Source organism: Artemia franciscana, unplaced genomic scaffold, assembly GCF_032884065.1.
Source record: "Artemia franciscana unplaced genomic scaffold, ASM3288406v1 PGA_scaffold_1179, whole genome shotgun sequence".
NCBI lineage: Eukaryota > Metazoa > Arthropoda > Branchiopoda > Anostraca > Artemiidae > Artemia > Artemia franciscana.
This window is the reverse complement of record NW_027062617.1, coordinates 159,159-175,930: the sequence shown is the minus strand read 5'-3', so window position 1 is coordinate 175,930 and position 16,772 is coordinate 159,159. Positions and strand designations below refer to the sequence as shown.

Here is a 16,772-nt window from a genome sequence, read left to right as displayed (position 1 = left end):
CGTCATGTCTTCGACTGACGAAATTACAGACCGGGACATCGGGACACAAATGACGACCGGGACACCGGCACATAGGGAATATAAATGACGACCGGGACACTCAAAGAGAAAACGACCGGGACACAAGGAATGTTCGATTAGCAATCACCATCAACAAAGCACCGGGACACAAATGACGACCGGGACACAGGGAGTATAAATGACGACCAGGACATAAGTAAAAAAAAAATAAAAAAAACTAAAAAAATGGTAAAAACTACAAAAAAACTAAAAAGAAAAAAAACTAAAAACTAATAAAAAAACTAAAAAAGCTAAAAAACTAAAAAAAACTAAAAAAGAAAAAAAAATAAAAAAGGAAAAAAATGAAAAATAAAGGAGAAAAACAAAACTAAAAAAAATTGAAATAAAAAAAAAACTAAAAAGAAAAAAAAACCTAAAAAAGCTAAAAAAAGTAAAAACCAAAAAAAAAAACTAAAAAGAAAAAAAGGGGGAAAAATACAAAAATTTATTTCATCATATACCATTTCAAAAACGAATGTATATACAGACCGGGACACCGGGATACAAATGACGACCGGGACACAGGGAATATAAATGAGGACCGGGACACAGGGACACAACTACAACGAGAACGCCGGGGGGCACAGGGGGATATATAAATGACGACGGGGACACAGGGAATGTTCGATTAGCAATCACCATCGCAATCACTACACCGGAAAGGTGTAGCATAAATGGCAGACAGTAGCAACGGCAATCAAAGGGATAAAATTAACCCTTGACTGGGCTGCCCACTGAATTCAACAATCTGTCTTGGCTTTTTTCTACAATTGGCCATGACTTCCACTTTTCCCACAACTATTTCCTCTTTTTTAAATTCAAAAATCAACGGACACACATGCACGGAAAGGTGTAGCATAAATGGCAGACAGTAACAACGGCAATCAAACGGATAAAATTAACCCTTGACTGGGCTGCCCACTTAATTCAACAATCTGTCTTGGCTTTTTTCTACAATTGGCCATGACTTCCACTTTTCCCACAACTATTCCCTCTTTTGTTAAATTCAAACCAAAAAGGGATATTAAAAGGGATAAAATTAACCCTTGACTGGGCTGCCCACTTAATTCAACAATCTGTCTTGGCTTTTTTCTACAATTGGCCATGACTTCCACTTTTCCCACAACTATTCCCTCTTTTGTTAAATTAAGACGACCGGGACACAGGGAGTATAAATGACGACCAGGATATAAGTAAAAAAAAAATAAAAAAAACTAAAAAAATGGTAAAAACTACAAAAAAACTAAAAGGAAAAAAAACTAAAAACTAATAAAAAACTAAAAAAGCTAAAAAACTAAAAAAACTAAAAAAGAAAAAAAATAAAAAAGGAAAAAAATGAAAAATAAAGGAGAAAAACAAAACTAAAAAAAATTGAAATAAAAAAAAAACTAAAAAGAAAAAAAAACCTAAAAAAGCTAAAAAAAGTAAAAACCAAAAAAAAAAAACTAAAAAGAAAAAAAGGGGGAAAAATACAAAAATTTATTTCATCATATACCATTTCAAAAACGAATGTATATACAGACCGGGACACCGGGATACAAATGACGACCGGGACACAGGGAATATAAATGAGGACCGGGACACAGGGACACAACTACAACGAGAACGCCGGGGGGCACAGGGGGATATATAAATGACGACGGGGACACAGGGAATGTTCGATTAGCAATCACCATCAACAAAGCTCAAGGACAATCATTAGAATCATGAGGTATAACTAATAAAACTAAAAAAAGGTAAAAAACTAAAAACTAAAAAAAAAATTCAAAAACGAATGTATATACAGACCGGGACACCGGGACACAAATGACGACCGGGACACCGGGACACACGGAATATAAATGACGCCCGGGACAGTCAAAGAGAAATCACAGACTGGGACACCGGGACACAAATGACGACCGGGACACAGGGAATATAAATGACGACCTGGACACAGGGACACAACTACAACGGGGACGCCGGGGGGCACAGGGAAATATATAAATGACGACGGCGACACAGGGAATGGTCGATTAGCAATCACCATCAACAAAGCTCAAGGGCAATCATTAGAATCATGAGGTATAGATCTGAATACGGATTTTTTTTTCCCATGGACCATTATATGTTGCATGTTCAAGAGTCGGTAAACCTGACAATCTATTTATATGCACAGACAATGGGACAGCAAAGAATGTTGTATATTCGCAAGTTTTACGTAGTTAAAAACAAACACACATATATATATATATATATATATATATATATATATATATATATATATATATATATATATATATATATATATATATATATATATATATATATATATATATATATGTACTAGCTGTTGGGGTGGCGCTCCGTGCCACCCCAACACCTAGTTGGTGGGGCGCTTCGCACCCCCCCCCCAAGCCCCCCCGCACGCGTAAGTCGTTACACGCCATATTAGTTATGCGCCATTGTAGTTGTGTCCCTGTGTCCCACCTGTGAATATAGATAGATTTATATATGTGTTTCAAACTACGTAAAAATTGCGAATAAACAACATTCTTGGCTTTCCCATTGTCTGTGCATATACAAAGCCGTATGTACTAATAATGACGTCATATGCAAACGCTCTTTTTACAAACAAACAAACATGCATCCACACAACTCGTTTTTATATAGATAGATAGATAGATAGATACAATACAAATTAACTGCGTAAAACTTGCGAATAAACAACATTCTTCGCTGTCCAATTGTCGCTGCATATAAATAGATTGTCAGGTTTACCGACCCTCGAACATGCAACGTACAATTGTCCATGGGAAAAACAATCAGTATTAAGATCTATACCACATTTTTCTAATGATTGACCTTGAGCTTTGTTAATGGTGATTGCAAATGCTAATCGAATTGGGAATTGCAATCTTTTAAATTGAAAAGGCAGATCCGTTGGAATCATGGGAATGCGAGGAATAAGAACAGCCTCACCCTCAAAAGGCCCTGTCAAGATTGTGGCCTCTATTAGGTTTTCCATTGTTTTTTTTTACGGCAAGTCGAGTGCCATTGCAAAGCTTTGGTGGGTTTATATTTCTTAAAAGTATTATTGGTACGCCTATTTTTAGTTGTAGCACGTGTGGTGGAAACCCTGAAAGATCTATGGAATTTAAAAATTCAGATGGATAATTAACCGCTTCATTTGGTTCCAAAAACTGTGTCGACTGACTTGTAAAGGACTGCCTGGTCTCGAATCTTGGTCAAAACAATATTGTTGATTTCGTGGACGTCTATATTTTTGGGTGCGAGAATCGCTCTTTCACTTAGCCATTTATTATTTTTATAATTTTTTAGAATATTCGGAAATACTTTTTCAATCAATTCATTTTTGGACGTCACTAAATTACAGAAATCAGCAGGTAGTTGTATACGTCCTGAAATTGAGTCTACTGTTTGACCAGAGTCATCGTTTTGCAATCGGACACGCATACTTGTAGTTAATTTTAATATTTTTACGTGTGCCCATAAATTAGAATTTTTTAGGCAAGCATTCATTTCGTCTACAGGAGTTAAACTACGTAAAAATTGCGAATATACAACATTCTTGGCTTTCCCATTGTCTCTGCATATACAAAGCCGTATGTACTAATAATGACATCATATGCAAACGCTCTTTTTACAAACAAACAAACATGCATACACACAACTCGTTTTTATATAGATAGATAGATAGATAGATACAATACAAATTAACTGCGTAAAACTTGCGAATAAACAACATTCTTCGCTGTCCAATTGTCGCTGCATATAAATAGATTGTCAGGTTTACCGACCCTCGAACATGCAACGTACAATTGTCCATGGGAAAAACAATCAGTATTAAGATCTATACCACATTTTTCTAATGATTGACCTTGAGCTTTGTTAATGGTGATTGCAAATGCTAATCGAATTGGGAATTGCAATCTTTTAAATTGAAAAGGCAGATCCGTTGGAATCATGGGAATGCGAGGAATAAGAACAGCCTCACCCTCAAAAGGCCCTGTCAAGATTGTGGCCTCTATTAGGTTTTCCATTGTTTTTTTTTACGGCAAGTCGAGTGCCATTGCAAAGCTTTGGTGGGTTTATATTTCTTAAAAGTATTATTGGTACGCCTATTTTTAGTTGTAGCACGTGTGGTGGAAACCCTGAAGGATCTATGGAATTTAAAAATTCAGATGGATAATTAACCGCTTCATTTGGTTCCAAAAACTGTGTCGACTGACTTGTAAAGGACTGCCTGGTCTCGAATCTTGGTCAAAACAATATTGTTGATTTCGTGGACGTCTATATTTTTGGGTGCGAGAATCGCTCTTTCACTTAGCCATTTATTATTTTTATAATTTTTTAGAATATTCGGAAATACTTTTTCAATCAATTCATTTTTGGACGTCACTAAATTACAGAAATCAGCAGGTAGTTGTATACGTCCTGAAATTGAGTCTACTGTTTGACCAGAGTCATCGTTTTGCAATCGGACACGCATATTTGTAGTTAATTTTAATATTTTTACGTGTGCCCATAAATTAGAATTTTTTAGGCAAGCATTCATTTCGTCTACAGGAGTTAAACTACGTAAAAATTGCGAATATACAACATTCTTGGCTTTCCCATTGTCTCTGCATATACAAAGCCGTATGTACTAATAATGACATCATATGCAAACGCTCTTTTTACAAACAAACAAACATGCATACACACAACTCGTTTTTATATAGATAGATAGATAGATAGATACAATACAAATTAACTGCGTAAAACTTGCGAATATACAACATTCTTCGCTGTCCAATTGTCGCTGCATATAAATAGATTGTCAGGTTTACCGACCCTCGAACATGCAACGTACAATTGTCCATGGGAAAAACAATCAGTATTAAGATCTATACCACATTTTTCTAATGATTGACCTTGAGCTTTGTTAATGGTGATTGCAAATGCTAATCGAATTGGGAATTGCAATCTTTTAAATTGAAAAGGCAGATCCGTTGGAATCATGGGAATGCGAGGAATAAGAACAGCCTCACCCTCAAAAGGCCCTGTCAAGATTGTGGCCTCTATTAGGTTTTCCATTGTTTTTTTTTACGGCAAGTCGAGTGCCATTGCAAAGCTTTGGTGGGTTTATATTTCTTAAAAGTATTATTGGTACGCCTATTTTTAGTTGTAGCACGTGTGGTGGAAACCCTGAAAGATCTATGGAATTTAAAAATTCAGATGGATAATTAACCGCTTCATTTGGTTCCAAAACTGTGTCGACTGACTTGTAAAGGACTGCCTGGTCTCGAATCTTGGTCAAAACAATATTGTTGATTTCGTGGACGTCTATATTTTTGGGTGCGAGAATCGCTCTTTCACTTAGCCATTTATTATTTTTATAATTTTTTAGAATATTCGGAAATACTTTTTCAATCAATTCATTTTTGGACGTCACTAAATTACAGAAATCAGCAGGTAGTTGTATACGTCCTGAAATTGAGTCTACTGGGAGCTTTCCGTTTCCAATTGTCAGCAATTGATCTGAAAATGTTTGACCAGAGTCATCGTTTTGCAATCGGACACGCATATTTGTAGTTAATTTTAATATTTTTACGTGTGCCCATAAATTAGAATTTTTCAGGCAAGCATTCATTCGTCTTCAATGGCTCTGGTGGTGCAGCCAATAGAGGAAGTTTAACTTTTCCTGAGGCGCAACACATTCCCATTGTTTCACCATTGAATTTCAAGGCCTTGCAATAGGGACAAATTTTAGACATTGTCCCGATTTGAACACATCTACTCAAGCTATAATCATCGACTGGGTTGTACCTGAATGCCAGGCGATAACTTTCAGGTTGCTCTGATTCCTCGGCACGCTTTCTTTTCTTACTTTCTCTATCAGCAGCAAGCCTGATTTCTTGCTGTTCTTGTGATTCCTCGGCACGCTTTCTTTTCTTACTTTCTCTATCAGCAGCAAGCCTGATTTCTTGCTGTTCTTGTAATTCCTCGGCACGCCTTCTTTTTTCACTTTCTCTTTTAGCAGCAAGTCTGCTTCCGCGTTGCTCTGGTAGTTCCTCGGCACGCTTTCTGTTCTTTTTTTCTCTATCAGCCTCAAGCCTGTTTCCTTGCTATTCTTCTGATTCCTCGGCACGCTTTCTGTTCTTTCTTTCTCTATCAGCCTCAAGCCTGTTTCCTTGCTGTTCTTTTGATTCCTCGGCACGCTTTCTGTTCTTTCTTTCTCTATCAGCCTCAAGCCTGTTTCCTTGCTGTTCTTTTGATTCCTCGGCACGCTTTCTTTTCTGACTTTCTCTATCAGCAGCAAGTTTTTTGGCATAGACTCTTTGAGCATCTTCATCGGCTTTTGCCATGGTAAGTTCATCAGTCATTGTAAACTTAAACATTAATAGATTTCTACGTGAACATATGTCTTAAATATCTTGAATGACGTCACCGTCAAAGCAAAAATGACGACAACTAATTTCATGACGTCAGTCAACACAGAAACATGACGTCACCTGATCCACAGACAGACACACAGACAGACAACTTATTTATATATATATATATATATATATATATATATATATATATATATATATATATTCGCAAGTTTTACGTAGTGAAAAATATATATATATATATATATCTATCTATATTCACAGGTGAGACATAGGGACACAACTACAATGGCGCGTAATTAATATGGCGCGTAACGACTTACGCGCGCGGGGGGGGCTTGGGGGGCGCGAAGCGCCCCCACCAACTAGGTGTTGGGGTGGCGCGAAGCACCACCCCAACACCTAGTATATATATAAACATATATATATATATATATATATATATATATATATATATATATATATATATATATATATATATATATATATATAGGTCAAATCTTGAAGGTTGTTCATGACTTACCGATTGTATAAAAGCATCAATCATGGATGAAAAGTACATGGTACTGAGTATACCCATCACGAGGAAGAGCACACCAATTATTGCCAATATCGCTAGAAAAAAGAACAGCAATAAATTCATTTGATATTAAAATATAATCTTCAAAATCACACCAAAGAGTAAGGGAAACTGTTTAGAGGAATCTCAAGCTAGTGGCTTGGAAAAAGACCAAAGCATTACCTCCCAAAATCATAAAACGCAAAATAAAATATAAAACAAAAAGTAAAATATTAGCTGTGTTTTTTTTTACCTTGCTTCATTTTGATGAAAGAACCAGTTGGTCCGACTGAGCTTTTGTTTCAACGAGCCATTATTCTGCCTTCGTGTGGGAAGCTCTATTCAAGCTTGCAAACAAGTAGCAAATTTCTTTCTTTTTTTAACTAGCCTGCGTTCTGCATTTTAACCTAGCCCGAACCATTTTACTGTACAACTGGCATACAATACAGCTTCGTTAGCTTTTTTTCACCTCACTGCTCACCAGTGCCTTCAGCCCTCATCAACAGGCCTGCAGCCTTTACATTTTATTAGCCTCACATCACCTCTCTTCGCTCACGTCGTTCAGCAGTTCAGGCCTTTGGCCCACACGCACTCGTTAGCATGACATCTTCCAGGTTTTTATTCATATTTTACAGTCCCTTATGCTTCCAAAATGATTCTGCAAAAACCTCACGCGTGTAGCTTGAATAATTTTGTTGCAAATTCAACGGAAAGACGAATTAATTAACCAACTGATGGACAACTAGTTTTAATTATATGGTAAGAGCTAAAAAAAAAAAGAAAACTTCTGGCTGGACCCAAAGAAAATCAGACCTTTAATCAAGAGCCAGAATAATAAATTAGAATTTTCTGCTTCTACTGGGTAATAATACACTGTCAGTGGTCATATCAGTCTTAACTTCCTGTCAAGTCCAAATCCATCATTCCTGTGTTTTTATTCCACCATTTACATTTTTGTTATTAGTGGGTTATAAATAATACATGTATATATATATATATATATATATATATATATATATATATATATATATATATATATATATATATATATATATATATATATATATATATATATATATATATATATATATATATATATATATATATATATATATATATATATATATATATATATATATATATATATATATATATATATATATATACATATATATATATATATATATATATATATATACATATATATATATATATATATATATATATATATACATATATATATATATATATATATATATATATATATATATATATATATATATATATATATATATATATATATATATATATATATATATATATATATATATATATTGAGTTTGATCTCCTCAGGTACACCTTCTTCTTATTTACTCCTCAATCGTCATTATCAGAAAAAATGACAAACAGTTTACTGCTTTTTCAATCAATGACAAAATTGACAGATCGCCCGTGCATAGGGAGATACATCCATATGAATTTATTTGGGGAGGGGCAAACCTTATTCCATGTATGTCTGGTCCGCACTTATTCCGAAGTTACTGTCCACAGACTTGATGCATTCTTGTCGTTGGCGCATTGGTCAAGTAAGCTAATTTCCGCTTTCTAATTTTCTAAATCGTGATAAAAATACACATGTGTAATGAAAGCAATGAAAATTAGACCAGGAATAGACTCGAAGTCTTTAGTTTTAAACTTTCGAAGCTAGAAACTAGAAATTCTATTGCATTCCGTTCCTTTGGACCGTGGGATATGCAGTGACTTCAGAAGCATTGATAGTTTCTTTTGGAATAGTCTTTTCTTGATTTGAGAAAAAAAAGAACATCAAGAAAAACTCGACTTAGATTTTTGTCATAATACTGATCATTTTTTTTTTTTTTTTGCCTGAAATTCACGATTCTAAGAAAATCAACTTCCGATCAATGAACCTAACCAAGGGCAATGTTTATGAAAGTCGAGGACTCGTGTCCCCGCCAGAGCTAAGCAAAAATCGTCTTCGAAAAGACTTAAGTCCCGCTGTTCAAGAGAAGCAAGTGAAAGCAAAGCAAAGACAATGAGCGAAGGAAGGGCCATTCGCGAAGAACTTAGGTCATTTTTGCCGAGTGAAGTTTGGTTTTTCTTTTTTCTCCAGGCGGGGGTACAAAGTGCGACAAAAATATGTTTATTTTCATTTTTGCAATGTTTTTATGAGTCCGCAAACATTTCAGGGGGAGGGGTTCAAACCCCTTGCCCCCGGTTATAGCCTTGTAGACAACATACGTGTCATTTTGATTTGCTTAAACGATGTACCAGGGTCGAGATCTTTGAACGCTCTCACTTGATCATTGACATTTTGTTCTGATCAGAGACTGATCATCAAGTCCTCATCGACTCCACAAACTTAGCTTCTAATTTATCGTTTATTACTGTCTTCCTGTGTTTTCAATAAATCACAACCTGAGATAGAAATTGTCTACTATTACCACTATTACTAGCAACTTCCCGCAGCACCAAGCCGCCTGAGGTCAACACAGCAACGAACACTCCTCCTTCATCCCAAACTATCCAAAGCCTGTCTCTTTACACTCTCGCTTTTTACAACGAAAGTAGTAGAAATTTTTAACTACTCGAAAACCAATTCTGAAAAGACTCGCTCCTTGTCAGGATTTCGAATGCTCCTTTTTAAACGCTCCATATTTAATATTTTCAGCTGTTTTTTTTCTGGCCATTGTTTTTCTTTATTAATGATAGTTCCGCAAAAATTTAACTCTAAGGAAAAGTGCTGATTAGAATAGATTACAATTAGAATAAAACTGAATTGTTCTGTTGCTAAGTAGCAAAGGGTCATAGAGAGTCAAAGGGCAAATACAGATACACAGTAACACAGCAACAAAGAAACAATAAAAAGTAGATTAACAAAGGGCCGTACATTTCAAATGTAGAGAGTTCGAAGAAGCGGAAAAAATATATTAAATGGGAGACGATCTTCAAAATTCGCTTCTGATGGAATTGGATAATTTCCCTCTCTTTACACAGAATTCCTATTCAGACTTATTCCGTTGTTAAAAGAGGGAGCTAAAAAACTGTTAGGTAACATTGTTCGAGAATTTCTCCAACAAACCTTGTTGGAAAATTTCAAGAGTAATATTCAAAACTAGATAGCGTAGCAAATCACGATGAATTGTTTCTATGCTTGTAATATTGACAGAAAGTTCTGGAATACCAATATTACGTGGCATAATTTCGTCAAAATCCTGAGGGGGGGGCAAAGCTGGAGCCAACTTTCCCAAATCAAATGAAAATGACAGTGAAAACTGAAAAATGAGCCATATCAAACAGTTGTGGTAACGAACGTAAGGAGCGACCCGGCTCAATAGTAACCAAAACTCTAAAAAACGGAATTTTGATACCAATAGTTACATCAAAAGAATTGCATTTTAATGCTGATTTTAAATATATAAGTTTTATCAAGTTTAGTCTTACCCATCAAAAGTTACGAGCCTGAGAAAATCTGCCCTATTTTAGAAAATAGGGCGAAACACCCCCTAAAAGTCATAGAATCTTAATGAAAATCACACCATCAGATTCAGCGTATCAGAGAACCCTATTGTACAAGTTCCAAGATCCTATCTACAAAAATGTGGAATTTTGTAGTTTTTGCCAGAAGACAAATCACGGATGCGTGTTTATTTGTTTGTTTGTTTTTTTTCCCAGGGGTGATCATATCTACCCAGTGGTCCTAGAATTTTGAGAGAGGGCTCATTCGAACGGAAATGAAAAGTTCTAGTGCCCTTTTTAAGTGACCAAAAAAATCGGCTGGCACCTAGGCCCCCTCCCACGCTCTTTTTTTCCCAAAGTAGTCGGATCAAAATTCTGAGATATCCATTTTAATCAGCATAGTCGAAAAACCTTATAACTATGTCTTTGGGGACGACTTACTCCCCCACAGTCCCCGTGAGAGGGGCTGCAAGTTGCAAATTTTGACCAGTGTTTGCATATATTAATGGTTATTGGAAAATAATACGTTTTCAGGGGGATTTTTTTTTGGGGAGGAGGGGTTGAGAAGAAGGCGCTATGTGGGGGAAATTTTCCATGGAGGAATTTCGCATGGGGGAAGAAGATTTCCATAAAGGGGGCGCAGCATTTCCTAGCATTATTTAAAAAAACAATGAGAGAATAAATATGAAAAAGTTTTTTTCAACTGGAAGTATGGAGTAGCATTAAAACTTAAAACGAACAGAAAATATTACGCATATAAGGGGTTCACCTCCTCCTAATACCTCACTCTTTACGCTAAAGAATTTTTAGTAATTTCAACTATTTATTCTACGGCCTTTGTGATTCAGGGGACAAAATTTAAGCTTTAATGCAAAGAGTTATTGACGAGGTATTGACGAGTGGGCGAACCTTCTCATATACGTAATAAAAACATACGAACATAGAAGTTTGTTACGTAAGCTAATTCGTAAGTTGCGTATATCTTTTACTAATGAAAACGTTCGTAAAAACTAAAAGTTCTAGTTGCCTTTTTAAGTACCCAGAAAATTGGAGACCAAATGGGCCTCCTTCCCCTCCTTTTTTCGCAAAATCATTCGATCTAAACTATGGGAAAGTCATTTAGCCAAATAAATAAATATGCAAATTTCGCTTTAATTATTCATCTGCGGAGAGCCGAAATCAAAACATGGATTAACTAAAAAACGTTCAGAAATTAAATAAAAAACAAGTTTTTTTAACTGAAAGTAAGGAGCGACATTAAAACTTAAAACGAACAGAAATTACCCCGTATATGAAAGGGGCTGCTCCTTCTTCAACGCCCCGCTCTTTACGCTAAAGTTTTTACTGTTTTAAAAAGTAGAGTTGAGAGAAAGAGTCAAACTTTACTGCAAAGAGCAAGACGTTGAAGAGGGAGCAGCCCCTTTCATATACGGGGTAATTTCTGTTCGTTTTAAGTTTTAATGTCGCTCCTTACTTTCAGTTAAAAAAACTTGTTTTTTTATCTAATAATAACATAAAGGTGAAGATATACTAAAGAAAACTAGCCTGTTTCTGTGAATACTTGAATTGTACAGGCTTATCTTAGTTTTGACAAAAGAAACTAATTTTCACCTGGGGTCTGAGAAGGGCAAACCAAGGTCTGGGAGGGCGATTGCTCCCCCCTCCCCCATTGAAAAATAAGCCCCTGCCAATATTTATTCCTTTAGTAAATTCTTCTCAACCATTATTTGTTTTTCCTGCCCTGATGTCATCTTGGCCCCACAAACAAACTCTGAAATCTTTAAATCTTCTTCCTCTTCTTCTTTATCAGGAGAACCTTCAGAGTCTGCTTCGGTGTCCTTTCGACTTCACGACGAGAATTTTATTTACAAGAGGTGTGGATCAATAATTGATGCCAATATTTGTACACTTTTCCCTTTGATCTTCGAGTGCTCAAGAAAGTGATGATCCTTCTATAAAGCAGTCTTTTAGAGGTAATGGGGGGTTGGTGCAATTATAAGCACCAACCTTATAATTGTCAGGCTTGAGATTTGGGTACTTCCGTACTAGCCAGTATACTCTCAAGAGTTTGTTGAAAGTAAGATACAAGAAAACCAGTGTCATAGTGTCAAACAACAAACCAGATACAAGAAAACCAGTATCAAAAGACAAATGACAAGTGACAGAATGCATCGGCCTTGTATAATTTGGGCTATATGTTTGCACATTAGGGGGATTGGGGTAAGGTTACTTTATCCCAACTCCACCCCCCTAATGTACAAATATATGGCCCAAATTAGATTATTATATGAACTAAAGCATTATATTTTCATCATATTTCGGTATACTTTATTAGAATTAACCTAACTTCACTTCTCGAGTGTACATTGGCGTAATACGGACGTACCGAAATTCGCATTACAGGAGATTTCCTTTATATTTGTTGTAACTTACTGGATGTATTGACATTTAAAGATCAAGTGATTGAGGGATTCTGGTGTGTATATATGTATGTATTTGACTGAAAACGCTTCCTGGCTACTAAGGTCCTAAAACAATGTAGTATGTGAAGAAAACATTTATAGGCCTTTTTTATTTACATCTTCATGTGAATTCCGTAATAAGTAGTCATGTACACAAGAGGCAGGAGGGGTTTTAAATTTCCCTAGCTAAAAACAACAGTACCATGATTTGATAGTTCCACCTCCTGCATCTTTCATTAATTCCAAGGTATTTGGAGTTGCTTTTGGATTTTTGGTAGAAGTCTAGTTAAGGGCTCTGCTGAACCATACACCATAATAATCGAACCCTTACTTTGTTCCTGTTTTATGCAGCAAAATCTCTATTTATTCGATTTTTGGTGATATTCTATTTGCTTGCAGAAATCAGGCACCAAAAACAACTTAGCACTGTTTATTTCCCCATTAAATATCTTTTTTACAAAGAGAATAGTCACTGCCACCACAACAGTGTCCAAGCGTCCCAGCCCGAATCTGGGAAAACGACTTTATCAAGTCAATTTGTGCAGCTCCCTGACACGCCTACCAATTTTCATCGTCCTAGCACGTCCAGAAGCAGCAAACTCGTCAAAGCACTGAACCCCTCCCCCCAACTCCCCCAAAGAGAGTGAATCCAGTACGGTTACGTCAATCACGTATCTACGACATTTGCTTATCCTATCCACCAAGCTTCATCCCTATTCCTCCACTCTAAGCATTTTCCAAGATTTCCGATTTCCCCCTCCAACTCCCCCCAATGTCAACAGATCTGGTCGGGATTTGAAATAAGAGCTCTGAGACATGAATTCCTTTCAAATATCAAATTTCATTAAGATCCGGTCACCCGTTCTTCAGTTAAAAATACCTCAATTTTTCTAATTTTTCCAAATTAACACTCCCCAGCTCCTCCAAAGAGAACGGATCCGTTCCAATTATGTCAATCACGTATCTAGAACTTGTGCTTATTCTTCCCATCAAGTTTCATCCGATCTCTCCACTCTAAGCGTTTTCCAAGATTTCTGTTTCCCTCCTCCAACCCCCTACGTCCCCGGATCCAATTCGAGTCGAAAATGGAGCATCTGAGACATAAGATCCTTCTATATATCAAGTTTCATAAAGATCGGATCACCTTATCGCAAGATAAAAAATATCTCAATTTTCACATTTTCCAAGAATTCCGATTTCCCCCTCCAACTCCCCTCAACGTCACAGGATCTGGTCAGAATTTAAAATAAGAGCTTTAAAGCACAAGATCCTTCTAAATATCAAATTTCATTAAGATCTGATCACCCGTTCGTAAGTTACAAATACCTCATTTTTCCAAATTACCCCCCCCCCCTCAAACTCCAAAAAAAAGAGGGGATCCGGTCCGGTTATGTCAGTCACGTATCTTAGACTTGTTTTTATTCTTCCCATCCAGTTTCATCCTGATGTCTTCGCTTTAAGTATTTTCTAAGATTTCCCCCTCCCCCTCAATGACGCTGGATCCGGTTGACATTCAAAATAAGAGATCTGAGTTACGAGGTCCTTCTAAATATGAAGTTTCATAAAGATCCGATTACTCTTTCGTAAGTTAAAAATACCTCATTTTTTCTGATTTTTCAGAATTAACCCTCCCCCCAATTCCCCCAAATAGAGCGGATCCATTCCAATTATGTCAATCACGTATCTAAGACTTCTGCTTATTTTTCCCACCAAGTTTCATCCCGATCCCTCCACTCTAAGCGTTTTCCATGATTTTAGGTTCCCCCCCAAACTCCCCCCAATATCACCAGATCTGGTCGGAATTAAAAATAAGAGCTTTGAGACACGATATCCTTCTAAATATCAAATTTCATTGAGATCCGATCACCCGTTCGTAAGTTAAAAATGCCTCATTTTTTCTAATTTTTCAGAATTAACCCCCCCCCCCGAGCTACCCCAAAGAGAGCGGGTCCGTTCTGGTTATGTCAATCATGTATCTAGGACTTGTGCTTATTTTTCCCACCAAGTGTTTTCCAAGATTTTAGGTTTCCCCCTCCCAACTCCCCCCCCAATGTCACCAGAGCCGGTTGGGATTTAAAATAACAGCTCTGAGACATGATATCCTTCCAAACATCAAATTTTATGAAAATGTGATCAGCTGTTCGTAAGTTAAAAATGCTTCATTTTTTCTATTTTTCCAAATTAACCTGCTCTCCTCCTCCCCCCCCCCCCGAGATGGTCAAATCGGGAAAACGATTTCTATTTCTAATTTAATCTGGTCCGGTCCCTGATACGCCTGCCAAATTTCATCGTCCTAGCATACCTGGAAGTGCCTAAAGTAGCAAAACCGGGACTGATAGACAGACAGACCGACAGACCGACAGAATTTGCGATTGCTATATGTCACTTGATTAATACCAAGTGCCATAAAAAATTTGGATATTTTGATCACATATACAGTAACCGTAATCAATAGATAACAATGTGTCATGATGACGGTCACTGTATATGCGACCAAAATATCCAGAATCTTTTGTCATTGTTTTTCACTATCAAATAAAAAGGATTTATCCCTATTTAAACTGTTATTTTTGCATGGACATAACCCTAGGCAGGCATGAAAAAAGTTCCAAAGCTACCAGTAGCAGAATCCGATAGAATTCCAAAAGCTGCCGACACTTTAGCAGCACAACCAATGTTTTGACAGGTTTTCTTCAAGCAAGAAGTATTTTTGTATTAAAATTGGTATTTTCAGACAATATCTGCCAACAAATATGAAAACTGCCAAGAAGCATTGCTACTTTGCTACCCCACTTTTTGCATGGCGGACCCTAGGTTATACATGAGGATTTTCTGAATTTGTTGGTTTGCAATATTTGTGTACTTATTTCTCTTATTTAGAGATTATTTCGTACTTATTTCTCATCAACAGCTGGTTCATAATCCTAAGTAAAAAAAAAAAGAAACAAAAATCAGTATACAGCCTAAAGCTGGCACGTACGCAGGGGGGGCTTCGGGCCCGGCCCCCCCCCGAAATTTTGTGAAATGTGTAATTTCTTCATGGTTTCTTGGGATTTCTGGCAAAAGTAGGACATTTATTAAGAATCTATATACATGTTTGAAGCCTTTTTTGGGGGATTTTACAGCATGCAGTTATCCAGTCAAGTCACTGCCCAATTATTAACCCATTTTCTGTCTAACTTTTTACCCTCTTTGAAGTAATTAGCAATTGTACTGTTATTTTTTTTTTTTGTAAAGAGAGTGCTTTCCACAGCAAAATAGAATTATCCTTGATATTAGGGCGTTTATCCCCCCCCCTTTCAGGATAAAGTACAGCTTTTAATGGATCAATTTTGGAAACTATCGTTTTTCATTAAAATCTATGTTTTTATGGCACTTGGTATTAACCAAGTGACATATAGCAATCGCAAATTCTGTCGGTCTGTCGGTCTGTCTGTCGGTCTGTCATTCTGTCGGTCCTGGTTTTGCTACTTTAGGCACTTCCAGGTAAGCTAGGACGATGAAATTTGGCAGGCGTATCAGGGACCGGACCAGATTAAATTAGAAATAGTCGTTACCCCGATTTTACCATCTGGGGGGGGAGTGGGGGCCCATTATTCGGAAAAAATAAAAAAATGAAGTATTTTTAGCTTACGAACGGTTGATCAGATCTTAATGGAATTTGATGTTTGGAAGGATATCGTGTCTCACAGCTGTTATTTTAAATCCCGACCGGATCTGGTGACATTGAGGGGGGGGGGAGGAGTTGGGAGGGGGAAACCTAAAATCTTGGAAAACACCTAGAGTGGAAAGAATAAGCACAAGTCCTAGATACATGATTGACATAAACGGAAC

At 36.6% G+C, this 16,772-nt stretch overlaps 1 protein-coding gene across 3 annotated transcripts in view; it reads right to left on the bottom strand.

The window, feature by feature from the left end:
- The window catches only part of LOC136041204 (lysosome membrane protein 2-like), a 177,554-nt gene that overhangs the window by 64,831 nt on the left and 95,951 nt on the right, over positions 1–16,772 (bottom strand). For all 3 annotated transcript variants that reach the window (XM_065725778.1, XM_065725779.1, XM_065725781.1), the window contains one exon: positions 6,964–7,055. In XM_065725778.1, coding sequence (XP_065581850.1) covers positions 6,964–7,055 — 92 coding nt within the window. The remainder of the gene's footprint in view (positions 1–6,963; positions 7,056–16,772) is intronic.